Source organism: Anolis sagrei, chromosome 6 (assembly GCF_037176765.1).
Source record: "Anolis sagrei isolate rAnoSag1 chromosome 6, rAnoSag1.mat, whole genome shotgun sequence".
NCBI lineage: Eukaryota > Metazoa > Chordata > Lepidosauria > Squamata > Dactyloidae > Anolis > Anolis sagrei.
The window spans coordinates 61,630,521-61,658,311 of NC_090026.1; the positions used below are offsets into that span (position 1 = coordinate 61,630,521).

At 39.9% G+C, this 27,791-nt stretch overlaps 1 protein-coding gene across 1 annotated transcript in view; it reads right to left on the minus strand.

Annotated features, from left to right (window-relative positions):
• AHRR (aryl hydrocarbon receptor repressor) overlaps positions 1-15,907 on the minus strand; it is a 50,616-nt gene extending 34,709 nt beyond the window's left edge. Inside the window, exons 1-2 of the mRNA XM_067470150.1 lie at positions 15,811-15,907; positions 13,293-13,474 (exon numbers count right to left, since the gene is read on the minus strand). Coding sequence (XP_067326251.1) covers positions 13,293-13,474; positions 15,811-15,899 — 271 coding nt within the window. The 5' untranslated portion in view covers positions 15,900-15,907. The remainder of the gene's footprint in view (positions 1-13,292; positions 13,475-15,810) is intronic.
• Between the last annotated feature and the right edge of the window lie 11,884 nt (positions 15,908-27,791).

Here is a 27,791-nt window from a genome sequence, read left to right on the forward strand (position 1 = left end):
AAGCACCCCTGACAGATGGCCATCCAGCCTCGGTTTAAAAGCTTCTACAGAAGGAGCCTCCATCACACTCTGAGGCAGAGAGTTCCACTGCTGAACGGCTCTCACTAATGTTCAGATGGAATCTGCTTTCTTGTAGTTTGAAGCCATTGTTCCGCGTCCTAGTCTCCAGGAAAGCAAAAAACAAGCTTGCTCCCTCCTCCCTGTAAGGAGATTTGTTTTCTGGAGACTAGGACACTTATGGCTTCAAACTACAGGAAAGGAGATTCCACCTGAACATTAGGAAGAACTTTCTAACTGTGAGAGCTGTTCAGCAGTGGAACTCTCCGTCGTGGACTGTGGTGGAGGCTCCTTCTTTGGAGGCTTTTAAACAAAGGCTGAATGGCCATCTGCCAGGGTTTCTTTGAATGTGATTTTCCTGCTTCTTCTAACTCTATGATTCTAAGAGATTTTCATGGGCCAGTGGCAGGGGCGGCTCATCCATTACGTGAAGTAAGCAGTCGTAGAACACTTTTTTTTGCCAGGGGCGCAGAGGCGCCTCTCTAAATGCCCCTCGACTGCCACCTGAGGAGCGCCCCCTCAGCTCACAACAGCCCTAGCAGTCTGGGGGGAACCTTGGCTTTCTTGCCTCGCTGCTGGGTGATCCTCTTCCCAAAGGGGCCGGGCCCTTGAGCCTCGCCTAGCCCCTCTCGTTCCTGCTCCACTCGGCCACCGGGTGCGCGAGCAGAGCCGGCGCTCAATTGTTCTCCGCTTTCGATCCCTTCCCCATGACCGGCTCCCTTTCCCGATCCCCCGGTGCTCCACCCGTGTCCTCTCCTCTCCCCAATCCGTGGATGGGCCAAGGGGCGTAGTCGCTGCGCCTGGCCCGCTTTGGGTCCGGAGGCGTGTCTGAAGACCCCAGCGTGCGCACCAAAAGTCGCCTCTTCTCCTGACTTTCTCTTCGGCCATTGGGACCAAAAGAGGGAGGGAGAGAGAGAGAGAGAGCCCCTCCGGATGGAGGTATCTCCCACCTCCGCTCCCTCCTTTGTTTTTGCGCCTACCTTCAGGAAAGGTGGGCATCTCCACCTCTCTCTCTCTCTCTCTCTCTCTCTCTCTCTTGGTCCCAATGGCTGAGGAGAAAGTCAGGAGAAGAGGCGACATTTGGTGCACACGCCGGGGTGTTCAGGCACGCCTCCGGACCCAAAGCGGGCCAGGCAAGGGAGCAAGCGCGGCAAGTGTAGTTACTGGGATGTATAGTTCACCTACAATCAAAGAGCATTCTGAACTCCACCAATGATGGAATTGAACCAAATATGGCACACAGAACTCCCACGACGAACAGAAAATATATATCAATGATTGGTTGGGGGGGGGGGGTGCCAAAATACTGTTTGCTTACTGTTGAAAATTACCTAGGGCCGCCTCTGGCCCGTGGGGGACTTTGCCAGCATCACACTACATTCCAATAACTCCTTCCACTACAACACCATCAAACAATATTCTTTCCTTTTAAATCTCTCCCTCCTGCCTCTTTTCAAAAATAATATATATGGTCAAATTAGAATTCTTGTCTTTCCCACGAAGATGTGCCATCTTCTAACAAGCAGTGTTGAGCCTTTTTGTAGGCTGTTCTGCTTTTTGAGAGCGAGCTTGCGTGATTAGAGCTAACAGATATCTCTTCCCTGCATGTGAACAAATGTTGGGCACAGAGCCACTCACTTACTTGAAAGCTCCACCCTTTGCTTCCTTCCCCTCCTTCCAGCCGAGCCCCCCGCCCCCCAAACAACACCAGGGGGAGAACATGCTTTCCGTATAAAAAGGATAGTGCTGAGTAACCAGGGCTCTGCTGTCACGCAAGGAGAACAGACTGTCAATCTTTCCATGCAGCTCACAGTGGCCTGGCTCTTGTTTAAGGCATTGCGTGCAAACAGGCAACCCACATTCCCTTATGAAATTTCTTCATAACAACAGATGTTAAATATTGATGATGCCTGGTTTGTTCTGAATGTTCTTCAGGAAGGTTAAGCTTTCATGTAATATAAACTAATTTTGTATTTTTATCTGCTATCTGGAATTTTCTTCGTGGTCCAAGTAACATTTTCACAAACAAAATAATTGAAGTTTTATTTATTACTACCTGTGCCTTGCCACACGTTGCTGTGGCCCAGTCTGGCGATCTGGAAAATAAAGTCATGAGAAAGTGTTGGTTTCTAATATATGTAATGTCTTTATGCTTGTGGGTAAACAGTATTCCTTGCTATTTCTTTGTCTGTGTTGATGTGGAGATTGTCTGGTTTGCCTGCTCTGGAACATGCAACATATCATTGTCCTTCCCTTTCAAATCTATGATACTATATCTGTGTGTGTGCGAATCATATATATCTATTTATATCTATGACTGGATGGCTCTTTGTCAAGAAGGCTTTGATTATGTTTTCTTGCCCTGGTGAAGGGAGTTGGTCTAGATGGCTTTAAGTATTTTCTGTTGGTCATGGGGGTTCTGTGTGGGAAGTTTACCCCAATTCTGTCGTTTGTGGGGTTCAGAGTGCTCTTTGATTGTAGGTTAAATATAAATCCCAGTAACCACAACACCCAAATGTCAAGGTCTGTTTCCCCCAAACTCCATCTGTGTTCATATTTGGGCATATGGAATATTCATGCCAAGTATGTTCCAGATCCATCATTGTTTCATCAGAGTCCACAGTGCTCTCTGGATGTAGAATCATAGAATCATAGATGTAGGTGAACTACAACTCCCAAACTCATGTTCAATGCCCATTAAACCCTTCTAGTGTTTTCTGTTGGTCATGGAAGTCCTGTGTGCCATTTGGTCCATCATTGTTTGAGTCCACAGTGCTCTCTGGATGTAGGTGAACTACAGCTCCCAAACTCAAGTTCAATGCCCACCAAACCCTTCTAGTGTTTTCTGTTGGCCATGGAAGTCCTGTGTGCCACGTTTGGTTCAATTCCATCAGTGGTGGAGTTCAGAATGCTCTTTGATTGTAGGCGAACTATAAATCCCAGCAACTACAACTCCCAAATGACAAAATCATATTTTTTTTAGTGATGGTCACTCCTTGGGTTAGTAGGTGTCTTGTAGCCAAATTTGGCGGCAATTTGTCAAGTGATTTTTGAGTTATGTTAATCCCACAAACGAACATTACATTTTTATTTATATAGATTTATTTATATAGATAAGATGGGAAACTGAGACCTAGTAGAAAACTTGATTTAAGTAAACATTTTCTCTAGAAGTTTGCAAAAAATAAATGCTAACCCGTTAATTGTACTTTAATTATTGTATTGTCTTAAGTTCAATTGTTATATTTTGGATCTGTAGAAAAACATTCTCTACACCAGGGGTCCTCAAACTAAAGCCCGGGGGCTGGATATGGCCCTCCAAGGTCATTTACCCGGCCCTCGCTCAGGGTCAACCTAAGTCTGGATCGACTTGAAAGCACACAACAACAATCCTATCTCATTAGCCAAAAGTAAGCCCACACTTCCCATTGAAATACTAATAAGTTTGTATTTGTTAACATCATTCTTTATTTTAATTATTGTATTGTCTTAAGTGTTTTTTGCACTACAAATAAGATATGTGAAGTGTGCATAGGAATTCATTCAATTTTTTTTTTCAAATTATAATCCGGCCCTCCAACAGTTTGACGGACTGTGACACGGCCCTCTGTTTAAAAAGTTTAAGGACCTCTGCTCTACACAAACCAGATTTTGCAAGCATGGCATCCTTAGCGGTATGCGAAATGGCACACAAATGTAATTGGCCTGGTAATCTTTCCTATGTTTTCAGAACAAAATAATTAAGGACTTCTCATGCTACGTCGGGTGGATTCTCAGTTACAAAGTCCATTTGAGACAAGGCATAATAGTAATGTATGTTTTTGAAGCAATATTTTGCATTTTTCAGAAGCTGGAAGAGGCTATTCACACAAAGGCATGACCTGGATGTAATAATAATAATAATAATAATAATAATAATAATAATAATGTATTATTATTATTATTATTATTATTATTATTATTATTACAAACACGAACCAAGGAACATGAAAGGCCCTGCAGACTACTTCAACCAGAGAAGTCAGCCATAGCAGAGCACCTGAGGAACCAACCCGGACACAGCATATTATTTGAGAACACAGAAGTGCTGGACCACTCCAACAACCACCATGTCAGACTACACAGAGAAGCCATTGAAATCCACAAGCATGTGGACAATTTCAACAGAAAGGAGGAAACCATGAAAATGAACAAAATCTGGCTACCAGTATTAAAAAAAAACTCTAAAATTGCAACAGCACAACAACAGAGAGGAAACAAACAAGGACATCTAATCACCTCTCAACAAAAGATTGCCCCAGGCACAGGCAGGCCATTGTATGCTAATCAAGGTGGTCAACTGAAACATTCACACCTAGCTCCAGCAGACAAGAGTCCTTTGTCTCACCCTGGTCATTCCACAGATATATAAACCCGTGTTCCTAGTTCCAACAGACCTCACTACCTCTGAGGATGCTTGCCATAGATGCAGGCAAAACGTCAGGAGAGAATGCCTCTAGAACATGGCCATATAGCCCAAAAAACCTACAACAACCCTATAATAACAATAACAATAACAATAATAATAATAACTATTGTCGATCCACACAACCCTATATATTTATGCAGTTGAAAGATTTTTTTTTAATACACCTTGCACTTGTTTTATTTTCACAATACCTAGCTGGTTAAGGTCTACTGATGTTATGGGCCAAAGAATTCAGCAGTAACACAGAGCTTCCATACAAATAACCCATTATTTGTAATTATAGTCAGCTCTTCACATTCACTAAAGTTAAGAGCACAGGAACCCCGTGAAAGTGAAGCACCATGTATAAAGAAATGCTGTTTTCTTTTACCTGAGATAACATCGCTCTAGGAATTTCTAGCCTCTCGAGGATGGCTGCAGAAAGCTAACCACAGAGTCAATCTGGAGAACCTAGAGATTCCTAGAGAGAACTTTGAACATATCATAGACGATAATGCTTACAGAAATAGATGTCAGTAAGAAAAGAGGAAAGCCACAATCAAGACGAATAGGCTCAATCAAGGAACCACAGTCCCTCAGTCTGCAAGACCTTAGCAGGGCTGTTAGTGGTAAAATGACTTGAGAGGTCTTTCATAAAATTGGAAGAGACCTCATGGACCATCCAGTCCAACCCCCTGCCAAGAAGCCGGAATATTGCATTCAAATCACTCCTGACAGATGGCCATCCAGCCTCTGTTTAAAAGCTTCTAAAGAAGGAGCCTCCACCACACTCCGGGGCAGAGAGTTTTTTTTTCTCTTTTTCTTTTTTTCTTTCTTTTTTCCTTTTCTTCTCTATCTTAATTTTCCTACCTTTCTCTGTTTGAATATTGTTCCCACTCTTTCCCTGTAACCCCATAATATCTTAAAACTTCAATAAAATTTATTTCAAAAAAAAAAAAAAAGAAGGAGCCTCCACCACACTCCGGGGCAGAGAGTTCCACTGCTGAACGGCTCTCACAGTCAGGAAGTCCTTCCTCATGTTCAGATGGAATCTCCTCTCTTGTAGTTTGAAGCCATTGTTCCGCGTCCTAGTCTTCAGGGAAGCAGAAAACAAGCTTGCTCCCTCCTCCCTGTGGCTTCCTCTCACATATTTATACATGGCTATGATATCTCCTCTCAGCTTTCTCTTATCCAGGCTAAACATGCCCAGTTCTTTAATCCGCTCCTCATAGGGCTTGTTCTCCAGACCCTTGATCATTTTAGTCGCCCTCCTCTGGACGCATTCCAGCTTGTCAATACCTCTCTTCAATTGTGGTGCCCAGAATTGGACACAATATTCCAGGTGTGGTCTAACCAAGGCGGAATAGAGGGGTAGCATGACTTCCCTAGATCTACACACTATGCTCCTATTGATGCAGGCCAAAATCCCATTGGCTTTTTTTGCCACCACATGACATTGTTGGCTCATGTTTAACTTGTTGTTCACGAGGACTCCGAGATCTTTTTCACACGTACTGCTCTCGAAGTTCACAATTACAGTAGCTGTCATGATTAGACTCCCCCTCCCCCAATATCCACACAATATTCTCCCCGTCTTGGCATTATTCTTGTGATTTTCAATTTTCAATTTTTTATTTATTTCCTATATTTATACCCCGCCCTTCTCATCATCAAGGGGGGACTCACGGTGGCCTCATAAAGCACCATATGCTGTCGACATCACAAAACAATCAACAGTACATTAACAATATTAAAAATATTAAAACAATAGTTAAAACAATTGAGTAACGTAAGTATGAGTTCCAGCTTTTTAAACCCCTTGCAAGCATATTAATTCAAACTCCAGGGGTTTCTATTAAAGTGTAGCATTTATGTCACACATCTATTTCCACTATCTTGGTTTTTCCTACTGCATTTTAAACACTAATAACATTTGGAATAAGGGTGTGACTTTTACTACTGATGTTTTCTGCTTTCTTTCCCTCATTACGTATCTGGTTACCAGAGTCAGAACACGTCAAGGGCTATTTTTCTCCATTGATAGAGTATTTCCAGAAGTGTATGCAGTTTCCTTGGTTCTGGGGGGAAATGGCAAAACATGCCCATCAGGATCCTCCTATTGATTTGTGGGTGTGACTGAATATTCAAGCTGCAAGTTGTCCGAAGCCAGTCTCCTGAACTCTTCTCAATAGTTAGCACAGAGCTTTCCTTCAATAGTCTGGGAGATATTCTGGCTGGTCCTACAGATTTGAACTCACTTAAGTTAACTGGGTGATTACTAACAACTTCATTCTCAGACTTGATTTGTAAAACTGGATCTCTTGCCAAAATTTCTGTTGATGCATGGAAGCACACAAGTATCTTTGGGGAGAAAATGAGGCAAACTAAGTATTGAATATTCCTGCTTACTCTCATTTTGCATTTTATCATCCTTACTGAGTCTTGGCCTCACTGTTTCCAGGGTTATTCTCTTGCTCTGAAACTAACTTAAAAAAAAAACCTTTGGGTTGTTGTATGTTTTTTCGGGCTATATGGCCATGTTCTAGAGGCATTTCTCCTGACGTTTCGCCTGCATCTATGGCAAACATCCTCAGAGGTAGTGAGGTCTGTTGGAACTAGGAAAAAGGGTTTATATATCTGTGGAATGACCAGGGTGAGACAAAGGATTCTTGTCTGCTGGAGCTAGGTGTGAATGTTTCAACTGACCACTTTGATTAACATTTGATTGCCTGGCAGTGCCTGGAGCAATCTTTTGTTGAGAGGTGATTAGATGTCCTTGTTTGTTTCCTCTCTGTTGTTGTGCTGTTGTAATTTTAGAGTTTTTTAATACTGGTAGCCAGAACAAAATGAACAAAATCTGGCTACCAGTATTAAAAAAACTCTAAAATTACAACAGCACAACAACAGAGAGATTATTGATGTCGCCATAACAGGAGACAGTTGAATTGACGAAAAACAACAGCCTTTATCAGGACCTCAGAATCAAACTTCAAAGGTTTTGGCATAAACCAGTACAGGTGGTCTCTGTGGTCATTGGCACACTGGGTGCCGTGCCAAAAGATCTCAACCAGCATTTGAAAACAATAAACATTGACAAAATCATGATCTGTCAACTGCAAAAGGCCACCTTACTTGGATCTGTGTTCATCATTCGAAAATACATCACACAGTCCTAAATTATTGGGAAGTGTCTGACTTGTGATTTTGTGATACGAAATCCAACATATATATTTCATTTTCTGTGTCATACTGTGTTTTTGTGTCAGTAAAATAATAATAATAATAATAATAATAATAATAATAATGAAGTTTGAAAGTCACCACGCTTCCACTGAACTGCGTTATTATCCTTTAAGTACTTGAATCAGTATTATTTAAAGAATTATGCCTGCTATGGTGTTTAATCAGAACAATTAGAGGAAGGACATCTAGTGGCGATTATATATCAAGGCATATAAAACCTTTATTCATGCTATGCCATGTGTCAGGATGAGTAAATTTAGCATTACAGCCCCAAGACCACACATTAAACTTTGCTTGATAATAAATTGGACAGATGAAAACATCTGTAGAAAAATTTAAACAGTTTTGCTGTCTAATCTTCAAGAATACATATATCTATATAAATAAAAAAGTAATGTTCGTTTGTGGGATTAACATAATTCAAAAACCACTGGATGAACTGACACCAAATTTGGACACAATACACTTATCAGGCCAACAAGTGACCATCGCTCATAAAAACACTGAAAAGCACAGCAGAAGAGACTTTAAAAGCCAAAAAACAAAAAATACATTACAACGCATGCACAAAACTACATATATATGCAAACACACATATATACAAATATATACACACACATACACACACACGAAGCACATATACACAGACTGGGCCACAGCAATGCATGGTAGGGGACGGCTAGTATGTAATTAAATATCAATGCCAAAACTATCCACAACATAGTATTTCCTATTTCTATATATTGAGGTAAAAGCTGGACAGTAGATAAAGTTGGCAAGGAAAAAAAAACAAGCTTATTCAAAATAGAGTGCTGAGGTGCATCTACACTGTAGAATGAATGCAGTTTGACACCACTTTAACTTCAATGGCTCAATTCTATACAAAGTCCTTAGTCTTCACTCTCAGAGTGCTGGTACCTCACCAGACTGGTTGCTAAATACAAGTTAGAAATCCCACAATTGGAGACATATTACATAATGTTCCAGTTAACAAAACTAGATAAAGCAATACAAATCAATAACCATACTGCATATGAATTCATATGAAAAAGGAGAGATGCAATAAATATATCAACAGGCTCAGCAAAAAGTTTTCTGAGTATTCAGATAAGGATTAATAAAATAAATAATCTATATATGGTGGAATTACTAAGAAGTTGGCATTTATATACTAAATCATTTGCACCAGTTATATGTCCCTTTAGCTCTTCTCTGGAGGAATCAACATTTTAAAATAATTATAGATTTGCTGCCCAGTTTATGTCTTGAAGAAATTGGGGGGTGTACAGAGTTCAAAATAAGCTTGTTCAAGGAAAACTTTCAACAGCAGAGTAACTGCAAATAAAGTTATAGAAGTAAGAATAAGCAAAGCAATGTGTAAAGTAGTTCATACGTGATATATATGTCCAAGTAAACTACATAAAATTAATAGAGATACTTCAAACCCCTTCTGGAGATGATGCAAAGCTATCACTGCAACATATATAATTACAATAAAGATTTCTGGAAGGAAATAACAGAGTGGTTGAATGTAATGCCTAGCCACCCATCCAGTAAAGAAATACATTAACACTCTTTTCCACCAAAGAAAAATTTTAAAAGCATCAGATTTGATTTCAATATGGTAATTTTCCTATTACTGTACCTCCCTTCTCTGCCTCTCAGATTTCGCACATGCGCACCTTCACTGCAGTCTTCAGGAACGAGATCTGAGAGGCAGAGGAGGAGGTACGGTAATAGGATAAAAGGGTGGGCCAGACAGGTAGAAGAGTTGTGTTTTTCTGGGCCCAGAGCCACTCTTATATCTTTTTTCCATAACCTGGGTGCCCCAGACGCCTGCAGCTTGCTCCGCCCTTCACTTACACCTTCCCGGTGAGGCGCCCCTTGACCTCTGCATCGGGACTGCATTAAGTCCACGAACCCTGATGAATGGATTTTCTTCTACCATACTTGTACAGCATCACCCTTAATGCTTTCATACAGTGGCTGCATACGGCAGGGACGTGGCAACTGCCATTTTTGAGCTCCCCCCACAATATGTAGCAACCACAGATTCTCCAGTCCGGATTGGAAGTTTCAGCACCCGCTCTATAAGATCACTCCCGGCATATAAGACTACTCCAGCATATAAGACAACTCCCATGCATAAGGCTACTCCAGCATATAAGACAACTCCCGCGTATAAGACGACCCCTGACTTTTGAGAAGATTTTCTTGGGTTAAAAAGTAGTCTTCATCATTCATTCGTTCAGTCATCTCCGACTCTTCGTGACCTCATGGACCAGCCCACGCCACAGCTCCCTGTTGGCCGTCACCACCCCCAGCTCCTTCAAGGTCAGTCCAGTTACTTCAAGGATGCCATCCATCCATCTTGCCCTTGGTCAGCCCCTCTTCCTTTTACCTTCCACTTTCCCCAGCATAATTGTCTTCTCTAGGCTTTGCTGACTCCTCATGATGTGGCCAAAGTACTTCAACTTTGTCTCTAGTATCCTTCCCTCCAATGAGCAGTTGGGCTTTATTTCCTGGAGGATGGACTGGTTGGACCTTCTCGCAGTCCAAGGCACTCTCAGAACTTTTCTCCAACACCACAGCTCAAAAGCATCTATCTTCCTTCGCTCAGCCTTCCCTAAGGTCCCGCTCTCACATCCGTAGGTGACTACAGGGAATACCATGGCTTTGACTATGCGGATCTTTGTTGCCAGTGTGATGTCTCTACTCTTTACTATTTTATCGAGATTGGACATTGCTCTCCTCCCAAGAAGTAAGCGTCTTCTGATTTCCTGGCTGCAGTCTGCATCTGCAGTAATCTTTGCACCTAGAAATACAAAGTCTGTCACGGCCTCCACGATTTCTCCCTCTATTTTCCAGTTGTCAATCTTTCTTGTTGCCATAATCTTGGTTTTTTTGATGTTTAGCTGCAACCCAGCTTTTGCACTTTCTTCTTTCACCTTGATTAGAAGGCTCCTCAGCTCCTCCTCGCTTTCGGCCATCAGAGTGGTGTCATCTGCTTATCTGAGGTTGTTAATGTTTATTCCAGCAATTTTCACCCCAGCCTTGCATTCATCAAGCCCCCCACATCGCATGATGTGTTCTGCAAACAAGTTAAAAAGGTTGGGTGAGAGTATGCAGCCTTGCCGTATGCCTTTCCCAGTCTTGAACCAGTCTGTTGTTCCGTGGTCAGTTCTGACTGTTGCTACTTGGTCCTTGTACAGATTCCTCAGGAGAGAGACAAGGTGGCTTGGGATGCCCATCTCACCAAGAACTTGCCACAATTTATTATGATCCACACAGTCAAAGGCTTTAGAATAGTCAATGAAGCAGAAATAGATGTTTTTCTGAAACTCCCTGCCTTTCTCCATTATCCAGCGGATATTGGCAATCTGGTCTCTCGTTCCTCTGCCTTTTCTAAACCCAGCTTGAACATCTGGCAACTCTCTCTCCATGTATTGCTGGAGTCTTCCTTGCAGGATCTTGAGCATTACCTTACTGGCCACTGTATGGAAGTTTGAGCAGTCTTTCGCATTTCCCTTTTTTGGTATGGGGATATAAGTTGATTTTTTCCAGTCTGATGGCCATTCTTGTGTTTTCCATATTTGCTGGCATATATAAAAGTAGTCTTACACGCCAGAATATATGGTATATTGCTGGAGACATTATTGCATGAGGATTAGGGCAGGGGTTTGCAGCTGTTTACTGTATCATCAAACAATTTATCGCACAACATTGTGGCATGCCTAGTACTCACAGCCCACCCATTGTGTGGTTGTACATTTTAATTCATGGGGAAAACCTGTGAGCAGACTCCTAAAAGTGCTTCATTTAAGAGTTAATACTAGTACAATAAATAAATGAAGTTGCTATTATTGTGTGAACTCACATGGTGGTGTGGGTATAACTTTCCTTCACTCTAATATCTTGTTCACAAACTGTGGCCTTTCAACCTCCAGTGAGAACTGCCCTAAAGTTCTCCCAATCACAGGGATGGGCAAGTATCAGAGATTAGAGATTCTCAAAGATTTATTAGAGGGTCTCAGAGAGTTGCATCCCCAAAACTTTCAGAATTTAAAAATGTGTACATTTTGTCCAATAGTTCTATCTAAGAATGTTTGTTGAAGAAAGCAGGTCAAAAGGGAATAGGGGCAATTCCAAAAGGGTCAAAGAATAGCAAATATAAAATAGCAATAATCCACAAAGGACATAAAGTCAAGAGCGCCAAAATCCACAGCAATACTTCATACATAAATCCATGAACAAGACAACAGGAACTTTTCCAAGATAAAGCCTTCAAGAAAACAAAGACAGGAAACTTGAGGATATTTTAAACATGAACTTGAGAGCAGAGACAGACAGGAGAGCCATCCTTTGGCAACACTGTCTCTTCTGAGAGGCGTAAAGCCTAATTTATGCCCGACCAAGTAGCCATGAGATCATGCCGAACACATCTGGACCCCAAGAAACCAGATTAGATTTGAGGTCTTCTCACAGATTCTCTCAGAATGTGTGATTAGTCTATTTTTCACTCCCTCCATTCTCAAATCTAATCTGGTTTCTCGGGGAAACTCCCCATCAGTCAAAGGCCGTTTCCCAAGAGAACTGGTTTTACTTTCCCACTGGGAACGATCACAGGAATGCAAAACATCATCCTCAACTGTCTTCAATTCACTTGACAGACTCATCACTTTGAAACTCATCAAACCCCTCCTCCTCTAACATTTCAGAAAAATACTCTGCCACTTGCTGAGCTACAACTATTTTGGCCCCTGTAGAGCCAGGAGAAATTACCAAATGCCCAGCACTGAATCTGGTTTGGTGGTGCTGAACCTGGTTTGGCGCCTTACTGTTCCCTCCTATTCTCGTTGCGGTGGTTTCCAGGCGCAACATGGCCAATTGGCCATCTCATGCAGTGGCATTGGATGGGACGATGAGACAATCAGGGAGGTTGAAGAAAAGGAGGGGCTGATTTCTTCTCTCCTCTCTCCCTGGTCAACCTTTCCAACATCATTGCAAGCAATAGCTGACCAGCAGGAACCATGTCATGTCCAGAGACTGCTGCAACATGGAGAGCGGAAGGAAACATCCATTCCCAGGTTGTCAAAGCCTGGGAAACATGGGATGGCAGTGTTCAATCGTAGGCACATTTTCACAATTTGGAACCAGCCAAATTGTTTACATGGGCCCAAAGTGATGGGTCAATCCAAATCTGGACAGAATTCAAAGTATCCTATGACTTTGGTTAACATGTGTCAAGTGGTAAGGTAGACTGGCCTGCATAACCCCAGATCAACTCCATGCAGCATCTGGCAGCCATGAACTATTTTGAAGACCTTCCGCATGAAGTGGTTGGTGTAGCCGTATCCCTAGTCACCACAGCTGGAAATGCTATCCAGCACATAATCTTAAGGTCAGCAACATGCCATTCCTTGGGACTTAAGTCAGTAATCTGCAATCTGCCAACTCTAGTTCAGCCACATTGGAGTGTGTGTGTCACTGCTGTATATCCCAGCTGGGGACCTCAACAAAACATTGCTGTGACTTGAATGCTTACCTTGAAAGAAACTTTTAACTCGAAGATAACTGACGCTGAGGCGTAAAACAGAGAGTTTGTCCAATTTAGCAATTATGTCTGGTGGGAAAGGCAGGAGGCTGGCCAGGTGATCTAGCTCAGCATTCAGTCGGTCTCTATGTCTCTTTGAAGGATTTGTTTTTCCAGTCCCAGAGGTAGGCCTCCTGTTTGTGGAGAAAATGAATTACTGAGGCTCAGTTTCTTCAAAAAATACAGTGACGGTATTCAGTTATCAACCAGAAAGACTATATGTAACCAAAAAAAAATATTAAAAATCTGTTCCTGGTTTGAAAGTATTATTTCCTGTTTCATTGTGCGGTACTTACTTCAAAAGTGATTGTTATCCTCCAGAAACTTCATTTTTGTGGCTGCCATTTTTAACCTTTCAATGTGCCATTTTTAACCTTTTGTGCAGATCACAAAAACAAAGTTTTTGCAGTTTAATAAACTTTTTTTCCATGTTTTATGATAGAACCAATTAAGAAATGACATTTATAACCCAGGAACAAAAATTGTGTTACAATAGTTTGTACACAGCAAATCAGAAGAACTGTAGTTCTGACAGATAAGAATGAACCTACAGAGAAAATGGTTCATTCTGCTACAAGTAAAGTTTGTATTTGCATTTTTTTTCTGTGTCAGGAGTGACTTGAGAAACTGCAAGTGGCTTCTGGTGTGAGAAAATTGGCCATCTACAAGGACGTTGCCCAGGGACGCCTGGATGTTTTATCATACTTGTGAGAGGCTTCCCTCATGTCCCCGCATGGGGAGCTGGAGCTGACAGAGGGAGCTCATCTCTGCTCTCCCCAGATTCGAACCTACGACCTGTTGGTCTCCAATCCTCCCAGCACAAGGGTTTATATGCATTATCTCTACAAATCATATGTTATGGAAACCCAAATGCATGATAGCTATATTATTTATTTATTATTTATTTAAAACATTTATATTTTGCCCTTCTCACCCCGAAGGGGACTCAGGGCGGAGCACAGCATATACACGGCAAACATTCAATGCCGGGACACAGATTCACATCAGCTTATACTCGAGTATATACGGTATAAATGATATCAGGAAAACATCAAATTATTGTTTTGGATCATATCTTTAAGCGAAAGGAAAACACACACATCTGCAGATGAAAATGAGAAAGGCATTGATAATACCTGTATTATAAGTTTAGAAATATACCCGTATAACTCCCATTGTGTTTGCTGCCACAATAAAACCCAAGAACGGAAATATCAGCAAGTGTAAAAATTACATTAGAAATCTCAGCTACCCACCTTCACTCGGGGTATTAAAATGTCTGGGATTCCCTGAATTAAGGGGGTGATTGTCAGATATGTTTAGGTCTAATGTACATATTTCCAAGGAAGGTATCACTGAAATCTTGCATAGTCTTACCAGTATCCTACACCATACAGTCTTTACAGTCACACATATTATCAGTTTATGAGGCAACAATGATAACACTGTTCTACAATTTTTCAGTTTTTCTCAGTTTCGGAAACGAAATGTGCCATTTTTTAATAAATTTAACATGCTGAATTCAAATATAATAATTTAATGTGTTAATTGGCTCTGGTTTTTATGCAACAGCTATTTCAATTTTCTCCACAATAGGTAATTCGTTAATATTATGATAATGCGCCTAACCTTACTGCATGTATATAAACCGTGAATATTTACTAAATTTTAGTCAAATTATATTGCCAATAGTTTATACATGAGAAATATTTATTTAATTAGTCTATTGTTTATGTTTGTGCAGCAAGAAACTATATTAGTAGGCTTAATGCTGTTGAAAAGTCTGAAAGTTTAAATGTCGCTTTAATCGTGACTTTAGTTTATATCCTGTTTGCTTCTCTTGACTTTTCTTTTGTATTCAAGGAAAGGATTGTCTCTTACAATGCTCCAGCAGTAGTCTGACAGCATTGACGGAGTCCATTTACCTTGATATCTTTTTTCCATAGTGCTTTATTTACACACGTGCGAGGCATCACTACAGTAAAAAGAACAATGTAAAACAATGTTTAACGATACTGTCTCAGTCTTCAACTCACTGACCCTCACTGTTCAAAAGTCTGGCCTTATATAGGGCTTTCTGGCTTTTGCACACGGCACTAATACTGCGTCATTAAACGTTCTAGAATATTCTAGAATCTTCCATAGTGTAAGTCGCAACATGCATTTTTTCAACCATACGTGATCACGTGATTGCTTATATCATAAAAACTAGAGCCAATATACATTTTTAAATGTCATTTTCGTTTTCAGCATCCCAAAATCATAAAAGAACAACTATTTTCAGGCCCGCAACTTTTTCTCCATTGAACAGTGTAATAGGAGCAAGGAAAACGAAGGAGCCATGGATAGCAGGTTAGAGATATATACAATTTGTAAAAGGCACTTAAAATAAAATGGATATCCAAGAGTGTTGTAAGAATAAAATGGAAATCTAACAGGTGGGACAAAATGAAGTAAGTCAATACTTAACTGTTTCTGAATGGGTTTCCGTCTTTTCCTTCCAGCATACAGACATTCCCCCGGTGGAATCATTGTTCTGGCATCGAAACTGAAAAGCATATTCCATTCTAGTCAAATAAATCAGCAAAAATGAAATTACAGAACACTTCCACTACTTAACTGTATAACTAGCGTTATGTCAATATCCTAGTTTGTTGTTGCATACAGAGCAGGAGTAGGCAACTTTGCAAGGCTATGAGACCATGTTAGCGCCCACTGCATCCGTTCCCCTAAAAATAATTGCTCCCAATAAAAAGAGAACCAGGAAAATAAGATTATTATTATTATTATTATTATTAACTTTATTTGTAACCCGCTAACATCTCCCGAAGGACTCGATGCGGCTTACAAAGGCCAATGCCTCAATAAAACAACAATACAACAATACACATAAACCATAAAGCAAATCAAAGCATTAAAGCAATAAGAGTAAACAGTAAAAACAGTACACCATAGCACAATAAAACTAAGGCCGGGCCAAGTGTAAATGGGTACAGATTAAAAATGCTGCGTATGACAGTTGAAATATAAGGATTTTTGGGTAAGTACAATGTGCGGACAATCTTAAGTCTTTAGTAAAGTGCTTCTGGGACATATTGCTGGGGTTTCCTATTCTGGAAAGGCACACCGGAATAATCAAGTCTTCAAGCTCTTCCTAAAGAGCCTAATGTAGGGGCCTGTCTGATGTCCTTGGGGAGGGCGTTCCAGAGTCAGGGGGCTACCATAGAGAAGGCTCTGTCCCTCGTCCCCACCAACCGCGCTTGCGACACAGGTGGAATCGTGAGCAGGGCCTCTCCAGATGAACGAAGGGAGCATGCGGGTTCATAAACGGAGATGCGGTCACGCAGGTAGGCAGGTCCCAAACCGTTTAGGGCTTTGTAGGTGAGCACCTGCACCTTGAATTGGGACCGGAAAATGAACGGCAGCCAATGGAGCTCCTTGAACAGGAGGGTTGACCTCTTTCTGGAGCACCGGTTAACATCCTGGCTGCCGCCCGTTGGACTAACTGAAATTTCCAAGCCGTTTTCAAGGGCAGCCCCACATAGAGCGCATTACAGTAGTCCAATCTAGATTCCGACTGTAAATAGAAGGTCAGCTGCTGTCCTCTCCTTTTTGCCTTGTATTTTATTTGTGTTGTATTTTGAAATGGTCATATAACTAGTCAAAAAAATAAATTATTATTATAATTGCTCCCAATTGCCCTTTAGAACATTACTTCTAGAACTGTGGGTCCTGACCCAAAATTGAGTCATTTTTTCCCCAAATGCCACCTAGTGAGAGAGGGCCTTCTTGCTGGTGGCCCCCGCCTCTGGAGCGCCCTTCCAAGGGAAATAATACAAGCCCCATCCCGACTCTCTTTTCGTAAGAGTTTGAAGATTTAGTGGTTTCAACCTATCTTTGAGAGTGACCAGTGCTAGTTCAGCCTAGACACTGTCCGGACACAACCTTGCCCCTATATATTACGCTGGTCATTCCCCCAACAGGCCCCTGGAAATAGACCATCCCTACTTTTGTCGCTTACCTATTACAGTATTGTACCTAAATGCCGGTCCCATCTTATTTAAATATAAGGTATTGTTAAAATGTAATAAGCTGAAGCAGAGTTTGCACTATTCTGTTGCAATCCAGAGCAGGGAACGAGGCCCTAAGATAACTATCCACCACACTTGACTGTGAAAAACAATCCTTTTTTATTGAAGAAAAATGATTACAAAATCAAGGAAAAATGCAAGTCAAAATCAGCAAACATGATTTTAAATGGACAAAGCAAAACCCAAAGCCACACTGTAAAATACTGGAACCTGTTAGCAATCCACTAACCGTACTTGCTATCCTAGAAATCTTTCAAAACCATGGCCAGGGGAAACCGGGAGAACTGCCAAGGTCTTCATTAATCTGAAACGATGCCTGAACTGAGAAAGTCAGCCCGGCGGAAGGCAATTAAAGCCAAAGAATTGGTTCCGTGAACCGCCCCTCTGCTTTGAAGCCAATGTTTGTAATTCTTTAATTCGGGAAGACCTTCGCAAGCTGAGTGATTTACTTCTGTCTTGCCAAATCTGGCCCCTTCTGTTGTCATTAACATTACCAGGTGCAGAAGGGAGGGAAAGGTCAAGGCTTCCCTCTAAAACATTCTCATGAACACTGGTACTTTCATTTTCCAAATCTACAGAAGTTCCTTCCTCACTAATTTCAGGAGCATTGGCATCAAGAGGTACATTTTCATTAGCATCAGTAAATATATTTTCATTAGCATCAGGAGGAACAAACAGAGAATCAGGTTCAAGTTCAAACTCAGGCTGAACCCCAACATATTTCCTGAGTTTGCTAAGAGATCTCCGCTTTTGCTGCCTCGTTGGTAATTTTTTCAAAGGGCAGCTTTTATAATTGGGAGGCAGAGGCGGCCCTAGGTAATTTTCAACGGTAAGCAAACAGTATTTTGGCACCCCCACAACCAATCGTTGATATATATTTTCTGTTCATCGTAGGAGTTCTGTGTGCCATATTTGGTTCAATTCCATCATTGGTGGAGTTCAGAATGCTCTTTGATTGTAGGTGAACTATACATCCCAGTAACTACAACTCACATATGTCAAGGTCTATTTCCCCCCAAGAGCGCCACAAGAGTGCCCCTTGGCAAAATCAACTATACTGCAAATGCTTATTTTGCATAGGGAGGCTTACCTATAAAGCAGGTGCATACAGGGCATGCAATGAGCAGGTGTCGTAATAAATCCCGAAATGCCGAGATCCTGACAATCCCCACAGCTAGCCAAAGAGTCCTGAAAACTCAGGCATAGCTATGTTAATCCACCTCTTTTTCCTTCCCATCTGTATACTGCAAGATATATATATACTGACAAGAGAAATAGAGAGATGGCAGAGGATAGTGAAGTGAGTAGTATATTGGACTTCAGACTGCACAAAAAAGGAGACATGTGTCCCAACCAACATAAGACCACTAATTCAGTATTATTATTTATTTATATGAACAGCCACTGCCAGAAGGGACAGAGAGTTTCATCTATGCTGATGATCGTGCCATTACTGCTCAAGCAGGGAGCTTTGAGATGGTTGAACAGAAGCTCTCCGAAGCTCTAGGTGCTCTTACTGCCTATTACAGGGAAAACCAACTGATCCCTAATCCATCTAAAACACAGACATGCACCTTTCACCTTAAGAACAGACAAGCATCCCGAGCTCTGAGGATTACCTGGGAAGGAATCCCACTGGAGCATTGCAACACACCCAAATACCTGGGAGTCACTTTGGACCGTGCTCTGACATACAAGAAGCACTGCCTGAACATCAAACAAAAAGTGAGCGCTAGAAACAACATCATACGAAAGCTGACTGGCACAACGTGGGGATCACAACCAGACACAGTGAAGACATCTGCCCTTGCGCTATGCTACTCTGCTGCTGAGTATGCATGCCCAGTGTGGAACACATCTCATCACACTAAAACAGTAGATGTGGCTCTTAATGAGAGATGCCGCATTATCACGGGGTGTCTGCGCCCCACACCACTGGAGAAATTACACTGCTTAGCCGGTATTGCACCACCTGACATCTGCCGGGAAGTAGCAGCCAATAGTGAAAGGACCAAGGCAGAGACATCTCCAGCTCATCCCCTGTTTGGGTATCAGCCAGCACGTCAACGACTTAAATCAAGCCATAGTTTTCTTAGATCTACAGAGACACTCGCTGGAACACCCCAGCAAACGAGAGTCCAAAAGTGGCAGGCCCAAACCCAGCACCTCAATCCATGGGTGATACCAGATGAGAGACTCCCCCCTGGGCACTCAGAAGACTGGGCGACTTGGAAGGCGCTGAACAGACTGCACTCTGGCACCACGAGATGCAGAGCCAATCTTAAGAAATAGGGCTACAGGGTGGAATCCACGACATGCGAGTGCGGAGAAGAACAAACCACTGATCACCTGCTGCAATGCACCCTGAGTCCTGCCACATGCACCATGGAGGACCTTCTTGTGGCAACCCCAGAGGCACTCCAAGTGGTCAGATACTGGTCAAAGGACATTTAACCAAATACCAAATTTGCAAAATCTTTGTGTGTTTTTTTTCCTTTTTCTTTTTAATCTCTGTGTTTGTTTTGCTCTGTTAGAATTGTAATACAATGGTTGCTGATGACATGATAAATAAATAAAAATAAATTCAGTATTTTCAAAGAATTCCCTTTCTTGGCATCTGGAATGAATACATTAAACTAGCTGTGAACAAACCAGTTTTAACAGTTTGCATATCCAACAGGAGCATTGCCTTTTTAATGAAACGTATTTGCTCGTTCAAGTGGGAAAACTTACTACAATATTGTCGTGTGTTTTTTTGTGTTTAATCTCTGTTCTGTGTATTTTAATATGCATTTTATATGAATACATTTTAATATGTATTTTATAGAAATACATTTTGATAAGTGTATTTATAGAATTTTTACACTGTTTATGGATTTTAATTATACTGTAATCCGTCTACAGAAGGGGTCCTCAAACTATGGCCCGCGGGCTGCAAACGGCCCTCCAAGGTCATTTGCCTGACCCTCACTCAGGGTCAACCTAAGTCTGAAATGACTTGAAAGCACACAACAACAATTCTATCTTGTCAGCCAAAAGCAGGCCCACATTTCCCATTGAAATACCAATAAGTTTATATTGGTTAAAATTGTTCCTCATTTTAATTATTGTATTGTTTTGAAGTGTTTTTGCACTACAAATAAGGTATGTGCAATGTGCATAGGAATTCATTCATTTTTTTCAAATTATAATCCGCCCCCCCCCCCCAACAGTTTGAGGGACTGTGACCCGGCCCTCTGTTTAAAAGGTTTGAGGGCCCATGGTTTAGAGCCATGAGAAATAATAATAATAATAATAATAATGTAATAACAATTATTTAAATAATTATAACAATAATAACAATGTAATAACAATTATTACAATAATTATAGCAATAATTATTATTATTGTTATAATAATGATGATAACAATTATCATCATCATTATTATAACAGGATACATTGCTGGGGAAATCCTTTTATCGTGTCTTGGTATCCTTTATATTTGACACACCACAAATACTTATTATTATTTATTTATTTACAGCTTTTATATTCCGCCCTTCTCACCCCGCAGGGGACTCAGGGCGGATTACAGTGTACACATATATGGCAAACATTCAATGCCAATTTTGACATACAACGTATACAGACATACACAGAGGCTATTTAATTTTTTCTGGCCGCCAGGGGAGCTGTCGCTTTCATCGTCCATCTGCGACACTGATGAAGTACTTCCGCATTCCCCGCATGCTTTTGCTGGAGTGCTTTGCTGGAATCTTTTTTATGGCCTCATAAATTAGTTAATTTAGCCTCCCCACACAAGGTGGTACCTAATTTCCCAACTTGACAGATGCAACTGTCTTTTGCATTGCAAAGGTCGACAACAGGCTACACAATTGGTTGGAAACCCACTCCAACCCGGGCTGGCTTCGAACTCATGACCTTTTGGTCAGAGTGATCTTAATGCAGCTGACACTCAGCCAGTTGCGCCACAATCCCGGTGCCCATATAAAGGATACATTTATATCCTTCAATGTACTGTATATACTCGAGTATAAGCCGACCCGAATATAAGCCGAGGCACCTAATTTTACCGTAAAAAAACTGGGGAAATGGATTGACTCAAATATAAGCTGAGGGTGGGAAATGCAGCAGCTACTGGTAAATTTCAAAATAAAAATAGATACCAATAAAATTATATCAATTTAGGCATCAGTAGGTTAAATGTTTTTGAATATTTACATAAAACTGTAATTCAAGGTAAGACTGTCCAACTCTGATTAAACCATTATGCTAACCTTCTTCAATGTAAATATGCTTACATGTCCACCAATAATAATAAATAGAGTAAAATAATAATAATAATAATAATAATAATATTAGAGTAAAATAATGGAATGTAATAATAACAGTAACAAGAGTAAAATAATAAATGTAATAATAACAACAATAATAAAATAATAAACGTAATAATACTAATGACAAAGTAAGATAATAAATAGCATTGACTCAAGCATAAGCCAGGAGAGACGTTTTCAGCCTAAAAAAAGGACTGAAAAACTAAGCTTATACTCAGAGGCAGTCCTAGGTAATTTTAAACGGTAAGCAAACAGTATCCCCCCCCCCCCCAACCAATCTCTGATATATATTTTCTGTTCGTCGTGGGAGTTGTGTGCCGTATTTGGTTCAATTCCATCATTGGTGGAGTTCAGAATGCTATTTGATTGTAGGTGAACTATACATCCCAGTAACTACAACTCACATATGTCAAGGTCTATATTCCCCCAAGAGCGCCCCTGGGAAAAATCAACTATACTGCAAATGCTTACTTTACGTAATGGGTTGAGCCGCCCCTGCTTATACTCGAGTATATACAGTAATTAGATTTCTCTACTGTTAAAAAGCTTTAAAAGCATAGCAATCGAAAAAGAACTAACATAAGTGGTGAGTTGTTGTTTATTCGTCCAGTCACTTCCGACTTTTCGTGACCTCTTCAGATTGTATAAGTGGTGAGACGTGCAAATAAAACCAGACGGAGTTGTTCTGTCCACCTCTGTCTCACAAATGAGGCAACAATTTTACAGCAATTTCCCAAAGGACTGATGATTACTCTATAATGTTAACTGAAGGGAAAATGTAACTTCAAAATCTACCATTTCATAGCAAACAACTAAAATGTAGATCAGGCAACTGAATAACAGCCTGACTCACAATTACAGTGAGCGTATTTCGATTTCATCTGAGTTTCCAGAGAGATAGCGTTATGCAAGTATGCCATGTTTCCTCTAACACAGAAGTTCAACATAAATAAGGGAATACAGATTTCTTAACCAAATACTGTGCCAATCTCAGGCCCCTTCTACACTGCCATATAATCCAGATTGTCAAAGCAGATAATTCACATTATCTGATTTGAGCTGGATTATATGAGTCTACACTGCCATATACCGTATATATTTGAGTATAAGGCGACCCGAATATAAGCCGAGGCACCTAATTTTAACACAAAAAACAGGGAAAACTTATTGACTCAAGTATAAACCGAGGGTGGGAAATGCAGCAGTTACTGGTAAGTTTCAAAATAAAAATTGATATCAGTAAAATTACATTAATTGAGGCATCAGTAGGTTAAATGTTTTTGAATATTTACATAAAACTGTAATTTAAGATAAGACTGTCCAGCTCTGATTAAATCATTATTCTAATCTTTAGTGTAAATGTGGTTATGTATCTCTCTCCAATAATAATAATAATAACAACAACAACAACAATAACAACAACAATAATAAAATCCAGCATATATACCTCATTTGCTGTGTCATACTGTGTTTTTGTGTCAGGATAATAATAATAATAATAATAATAATAATAATAATATAGTACAATAATTAAAATGTAATAACAGTACTGACAGAGTAAAATTATAAATGCCGTAACAATAAAAATAAAGTAAAATAATAAATGTAATAATAATAAAGAGTAAATAAATAATAATACTAATAATGGAGTAAAATAATAAATTTAATAAAATAATAATACTGTAGAGTAAAGTAATGTAAATATAATAACAATAATTAATATATTAAAATAATTCATGTAATAAAATGATACTAATATCAAAGCAAAGTAATAAGTAACCTTGATTCGAGTATAAGCTGAGGGGAACTTTTTCAGCCTAAAAAGGAGGCTGAAAAACTAGGCTTATACTCGAGTATATACAGTAATCCAGTTCAAAGCAAATAATCTGGATTCTATATGGCAGTGTAGAAGGGGCCCCAGAGAAGTAAAAAACAACAACTGTTGCTCCAATGTATGGTTCAGTTCAATGACTGCTATAGATCTAACTGTTCCCCTAAATTTCTAATGCAATGTTTATTGCTTATTGTGTATTTTTTGGTTTTGAGTTTTATTTTAACTGTTTTGTATTGTTTATTTGTTATCGCCTTTGTTTATTGATGTGCTGTGGGCTTGGCCTCATATAAGCCGCACCGAGTCCCTTGGGGAGATGGTAGTGGGGTACAAATAAAGTTTTATTATTATTTTATTATTAGATTTCGTTGCCTTATTTTCATTGGGATGCAACTATTTTTATTAGAACTAAACACATTTTACTAGCGTTACTTTCCCTTGAACACACCTCCTACAGTGTTATTATACCATTTTGTAAATAACTAGTAAAAAGCTTTCCAGGCTGTTTATTGTGTTCGTTGCAGTGTGTAAGTGTGTCATCATGCAAACGGAACAAGCAATGACAAAAATCATAGAAATGTATGACTGCCTTATAAATCATATATCTTTAGAAACACACATGAAAGGCTTTCCTGATATATGTTGTTTATAATAAAAATCACAATGTATGAACATGTATGTATCTCTGAAGGCCCTTCCACTCAGCCAGGATATCAAGGCAGATAATCCAAAGTATCTTGGAATATCCGAGTCCACACTGCCATATAATCCAGTTCAATGTGGATTTTATACAGCTGTGTGGTTTTTTAAGGGGCTGCTTTAACCTCCGGTTTCCTAGTAAGACTGAATTACTGGGTCACAAAACGATGCATGTCAGAGAAGTGAAAAGTTTGGAAAGTTCTGAAGTTGTATCTTGCAGTCTTTTAGGACACTGAAGCCTTGTGAAAATAAGCAAGGCTGTTGTTTACAATCTAGAGAGGAAAGAGAGAATTAATAAAGAAAGTGAAAGACTTCCTTTTTCGTGCAACGGCAAATGTGTGTGTGTATTAGTAGTAGTATAATTATAGACTAAGGATTATTAGTATTATTACTATCATTATTCAGAGACTCATAGAGCTGGAAGGGACTACAAGAGCCTGTTGTTGTAAATAATAATAATAATAATAATAATAATAATAATAATAGTTATTGTTATTAATAGAGTCAAATAGTTGGAGGAGACTACAAATTGTTGTTGAATGCCTAGGGCTCAATGCTATGGGATGCTGGGAATTGAGTCAAAGAGTTGGAATAAATTACAAATTATTATTATTATTATTATTTGAAACATAACATTATTATTGTGACTATTAATATTATTGTCATTTAAATGCTAGGGCTCAATGCTATGGGATGCTAGAAGTTAAGTCAAAGAGTTGAAATAAATTACAAATTATTATTATTATTATTTGAAACATAACATTATTATTATTATGACCATGAAAATTATTGTTATCATTAAATGGCTAGGGCTCAATGCTATGGGATGCTGGGAGTTGAGTCAAAGAGTTGGAATAAATTACAAATTATTATTATTATTATTATTATTATTATTTGAAACATAACATTATTATTATTATGACCATGAAAATTATTGTTATCATTGAATGGCTAGGGCTCAATGCTATGGGATGCTGGGAGTTGAACCAAAGAGTTGGAATAAATTACAAATTATTATTATTATTATTATTATTTGAAAAAAACATTATTATTATTGTGACTATTAATATTATTATTATCATTTAAATGCTAGGGCTCAAAGCTATGGGATCCTGGGAGCTGTGGAAGGGATTACAAATTAATAATAATAATAATAATAATAATAATAATAATAATAATAATGGAGCCCCTGGTGGCGCAGTGGGTTAAAGCCCTGTGCCGACAGGATTGAAGACCGACAGGTCGCAGGTTCGAATCCGGGGAGAGGAGGATGAGCTCCCTCTATCAGCTCCAGCTCCTCATGCGGGGACATGAGGGAAGCCTCCCACAAGGATGATAAAACATCAAATCATTTGGGCGTCCCCGGGACAACGTCCTTACGGTCGCTCCTGACATGACAAAATAATAATAATAATAATAATAATAATAATAATAATAATAAAAAGTTTATTTATATCCTGCCCCGTCTTCCCAGGGGACTCGGAGCAACTTAAAACATAAATAATACAAGGTTCAATACAATAAAATACATATAATGAAATAACAATTAATAACACATCCAATCAATATAAAACACAAAATACAGCAATAAACAAGAACAAAATTAGCAATAACATTATTATTTTTATGACTACTACTAACCTGAGCAGTGGTGGAGATATTTTAATTGCTTTATACACCATATAATTCCGGTTTTAATGCATGATGTTTATTTTTTTATTTAAGATGTTTGGTTTACTTTTTCACTTTTATGGATTGTTTAGTTACTAGTGTTGATTCTATTTAAGCTGGTTATTGGTTTATTGCTTTATTATCACAGTTTTATTTTGATTATTGTTGTGTTATTTACAGTGTTGTAAGCCTCTCCTAGTCACCTCAGGGAGATGGGGCAGCATATAAATAAAGTATTATTATTGTTGTTGTTGTTGTTGATGACACAAAAGCACAATACGTCACAGCAAACGAGATCAATATGCTGGATTTCGTATCAAAAAATCACAAGTCAAACACTTCCCAAGCGTCTAGGATTGTGTGATGTATTTTCGAATGATGTGCGCAGATCCAAGTAAGGTGGCCTTTTGCAGTTGACAGATCATGATTTTGTTGCTGTTTATTGTTTCCAAATGCCGGCTGAGACCTTTTGGCACGGCACCCAGTGTGCCGATGACCACTGGGACCACATGTGCTGGTTTATGCCAGAGCCTTTGCAGTTCGATTTTGAGGTCTTGATAGCAGCAGAGTTTTTCCTGTTGTTTGTCCTCAATGCCCTCAATATGGCGACATCAATAATCCAGACTTTTTTCTTTTCCACAATCGTGATGTCTGGTGTACTGTGTTCCATTATTATTATTATTATTATTATTATTATTATTATTTGAAACATAACAAGATGAGTCCACAACCGCCACTCTGCTGGCTGTTGTATTGGATCAAATGTCGGATACTTCCCAAGAGTCTAGGACTGTGTGATGTATTGGTGGATAATGCAAGCAGATACCAGTAAGGTGGCCTTTTGTGGTAATTTTGTCAGCGCCGATTGTGTTTAAGTGCAGGCCAAGGTCTTTAGGCACTGCACCCAATGTGCCGATCACCACTGGGACCACCTTGACTGGCTTGTGCCAGAGTCTTTGCAGTTCGATCTTTACATCCTCATATCATGCCAACTTTTCCAGTTGTTTCTCTGTAATCCTGCTGTCACCTGGGATTGCAACATCAATGATCCATACTTTGCTTTTTAACACGATTGTGAGGTCAGGAGTATTGTGCTCCCAAACTCTGTCTGTCTGAATCCAGAAGTCCCAGAGGAGTTTGCCGTGTTCATTCTCTGTAACTCTTTCCGGTTTGTGATACCATCAGTTCTTTGTCACAGGCTGATGGTATTTGTGGCACAAGTTCCAATGAATCATCTGAGCAACGGTGTTGTGCCTCTGCTTGTAGTCTGTCTGTGCAATCTTCTTGCAGCAGTTCAGGATGTGATCTATTGTTTCATCTGCTTCCTTGCAGAGTCTACATTTGGGATCTGTCGTCAACTTTTCAGTTCTGGCTTTGATGGCATTGGTTCAAATGGCTTGTTCTTGGGCTGCCAGAATCAGACCCACCGTCTCCTTTTTCAGAGTTCCATTTGTGAGCCACAGCCATGTTTTTCTTTGTCAATTTGGCTCTCAGTTTTTCCCAGGAACTGTCCATGGAGAGCCTTCTTTTGCCAGTTTTCTCTTATGCTTTGAATTGTGTTTTTACGGTATTCCCTCTTTGTCTTTTGTACTTGAAGCAGTTTCCTACTATTGACTTCCCCTCAATGTTGGTTCTTGACTGCCTTTCACATAATCTGCCAGTGCGTGTTTCTCTTCTACCGTTTGTTTCATTTGAAGCCCTCTCTCTGCCTCCTGATTTTCTGGGCAAGTCAAGTCTGTCGACATCAATACACGAGTGTCATGAGGAGTGGATTGTCATCCGTTTCCTTGTTTTTCTGTCCAGATCATCCAGCTCTGCTT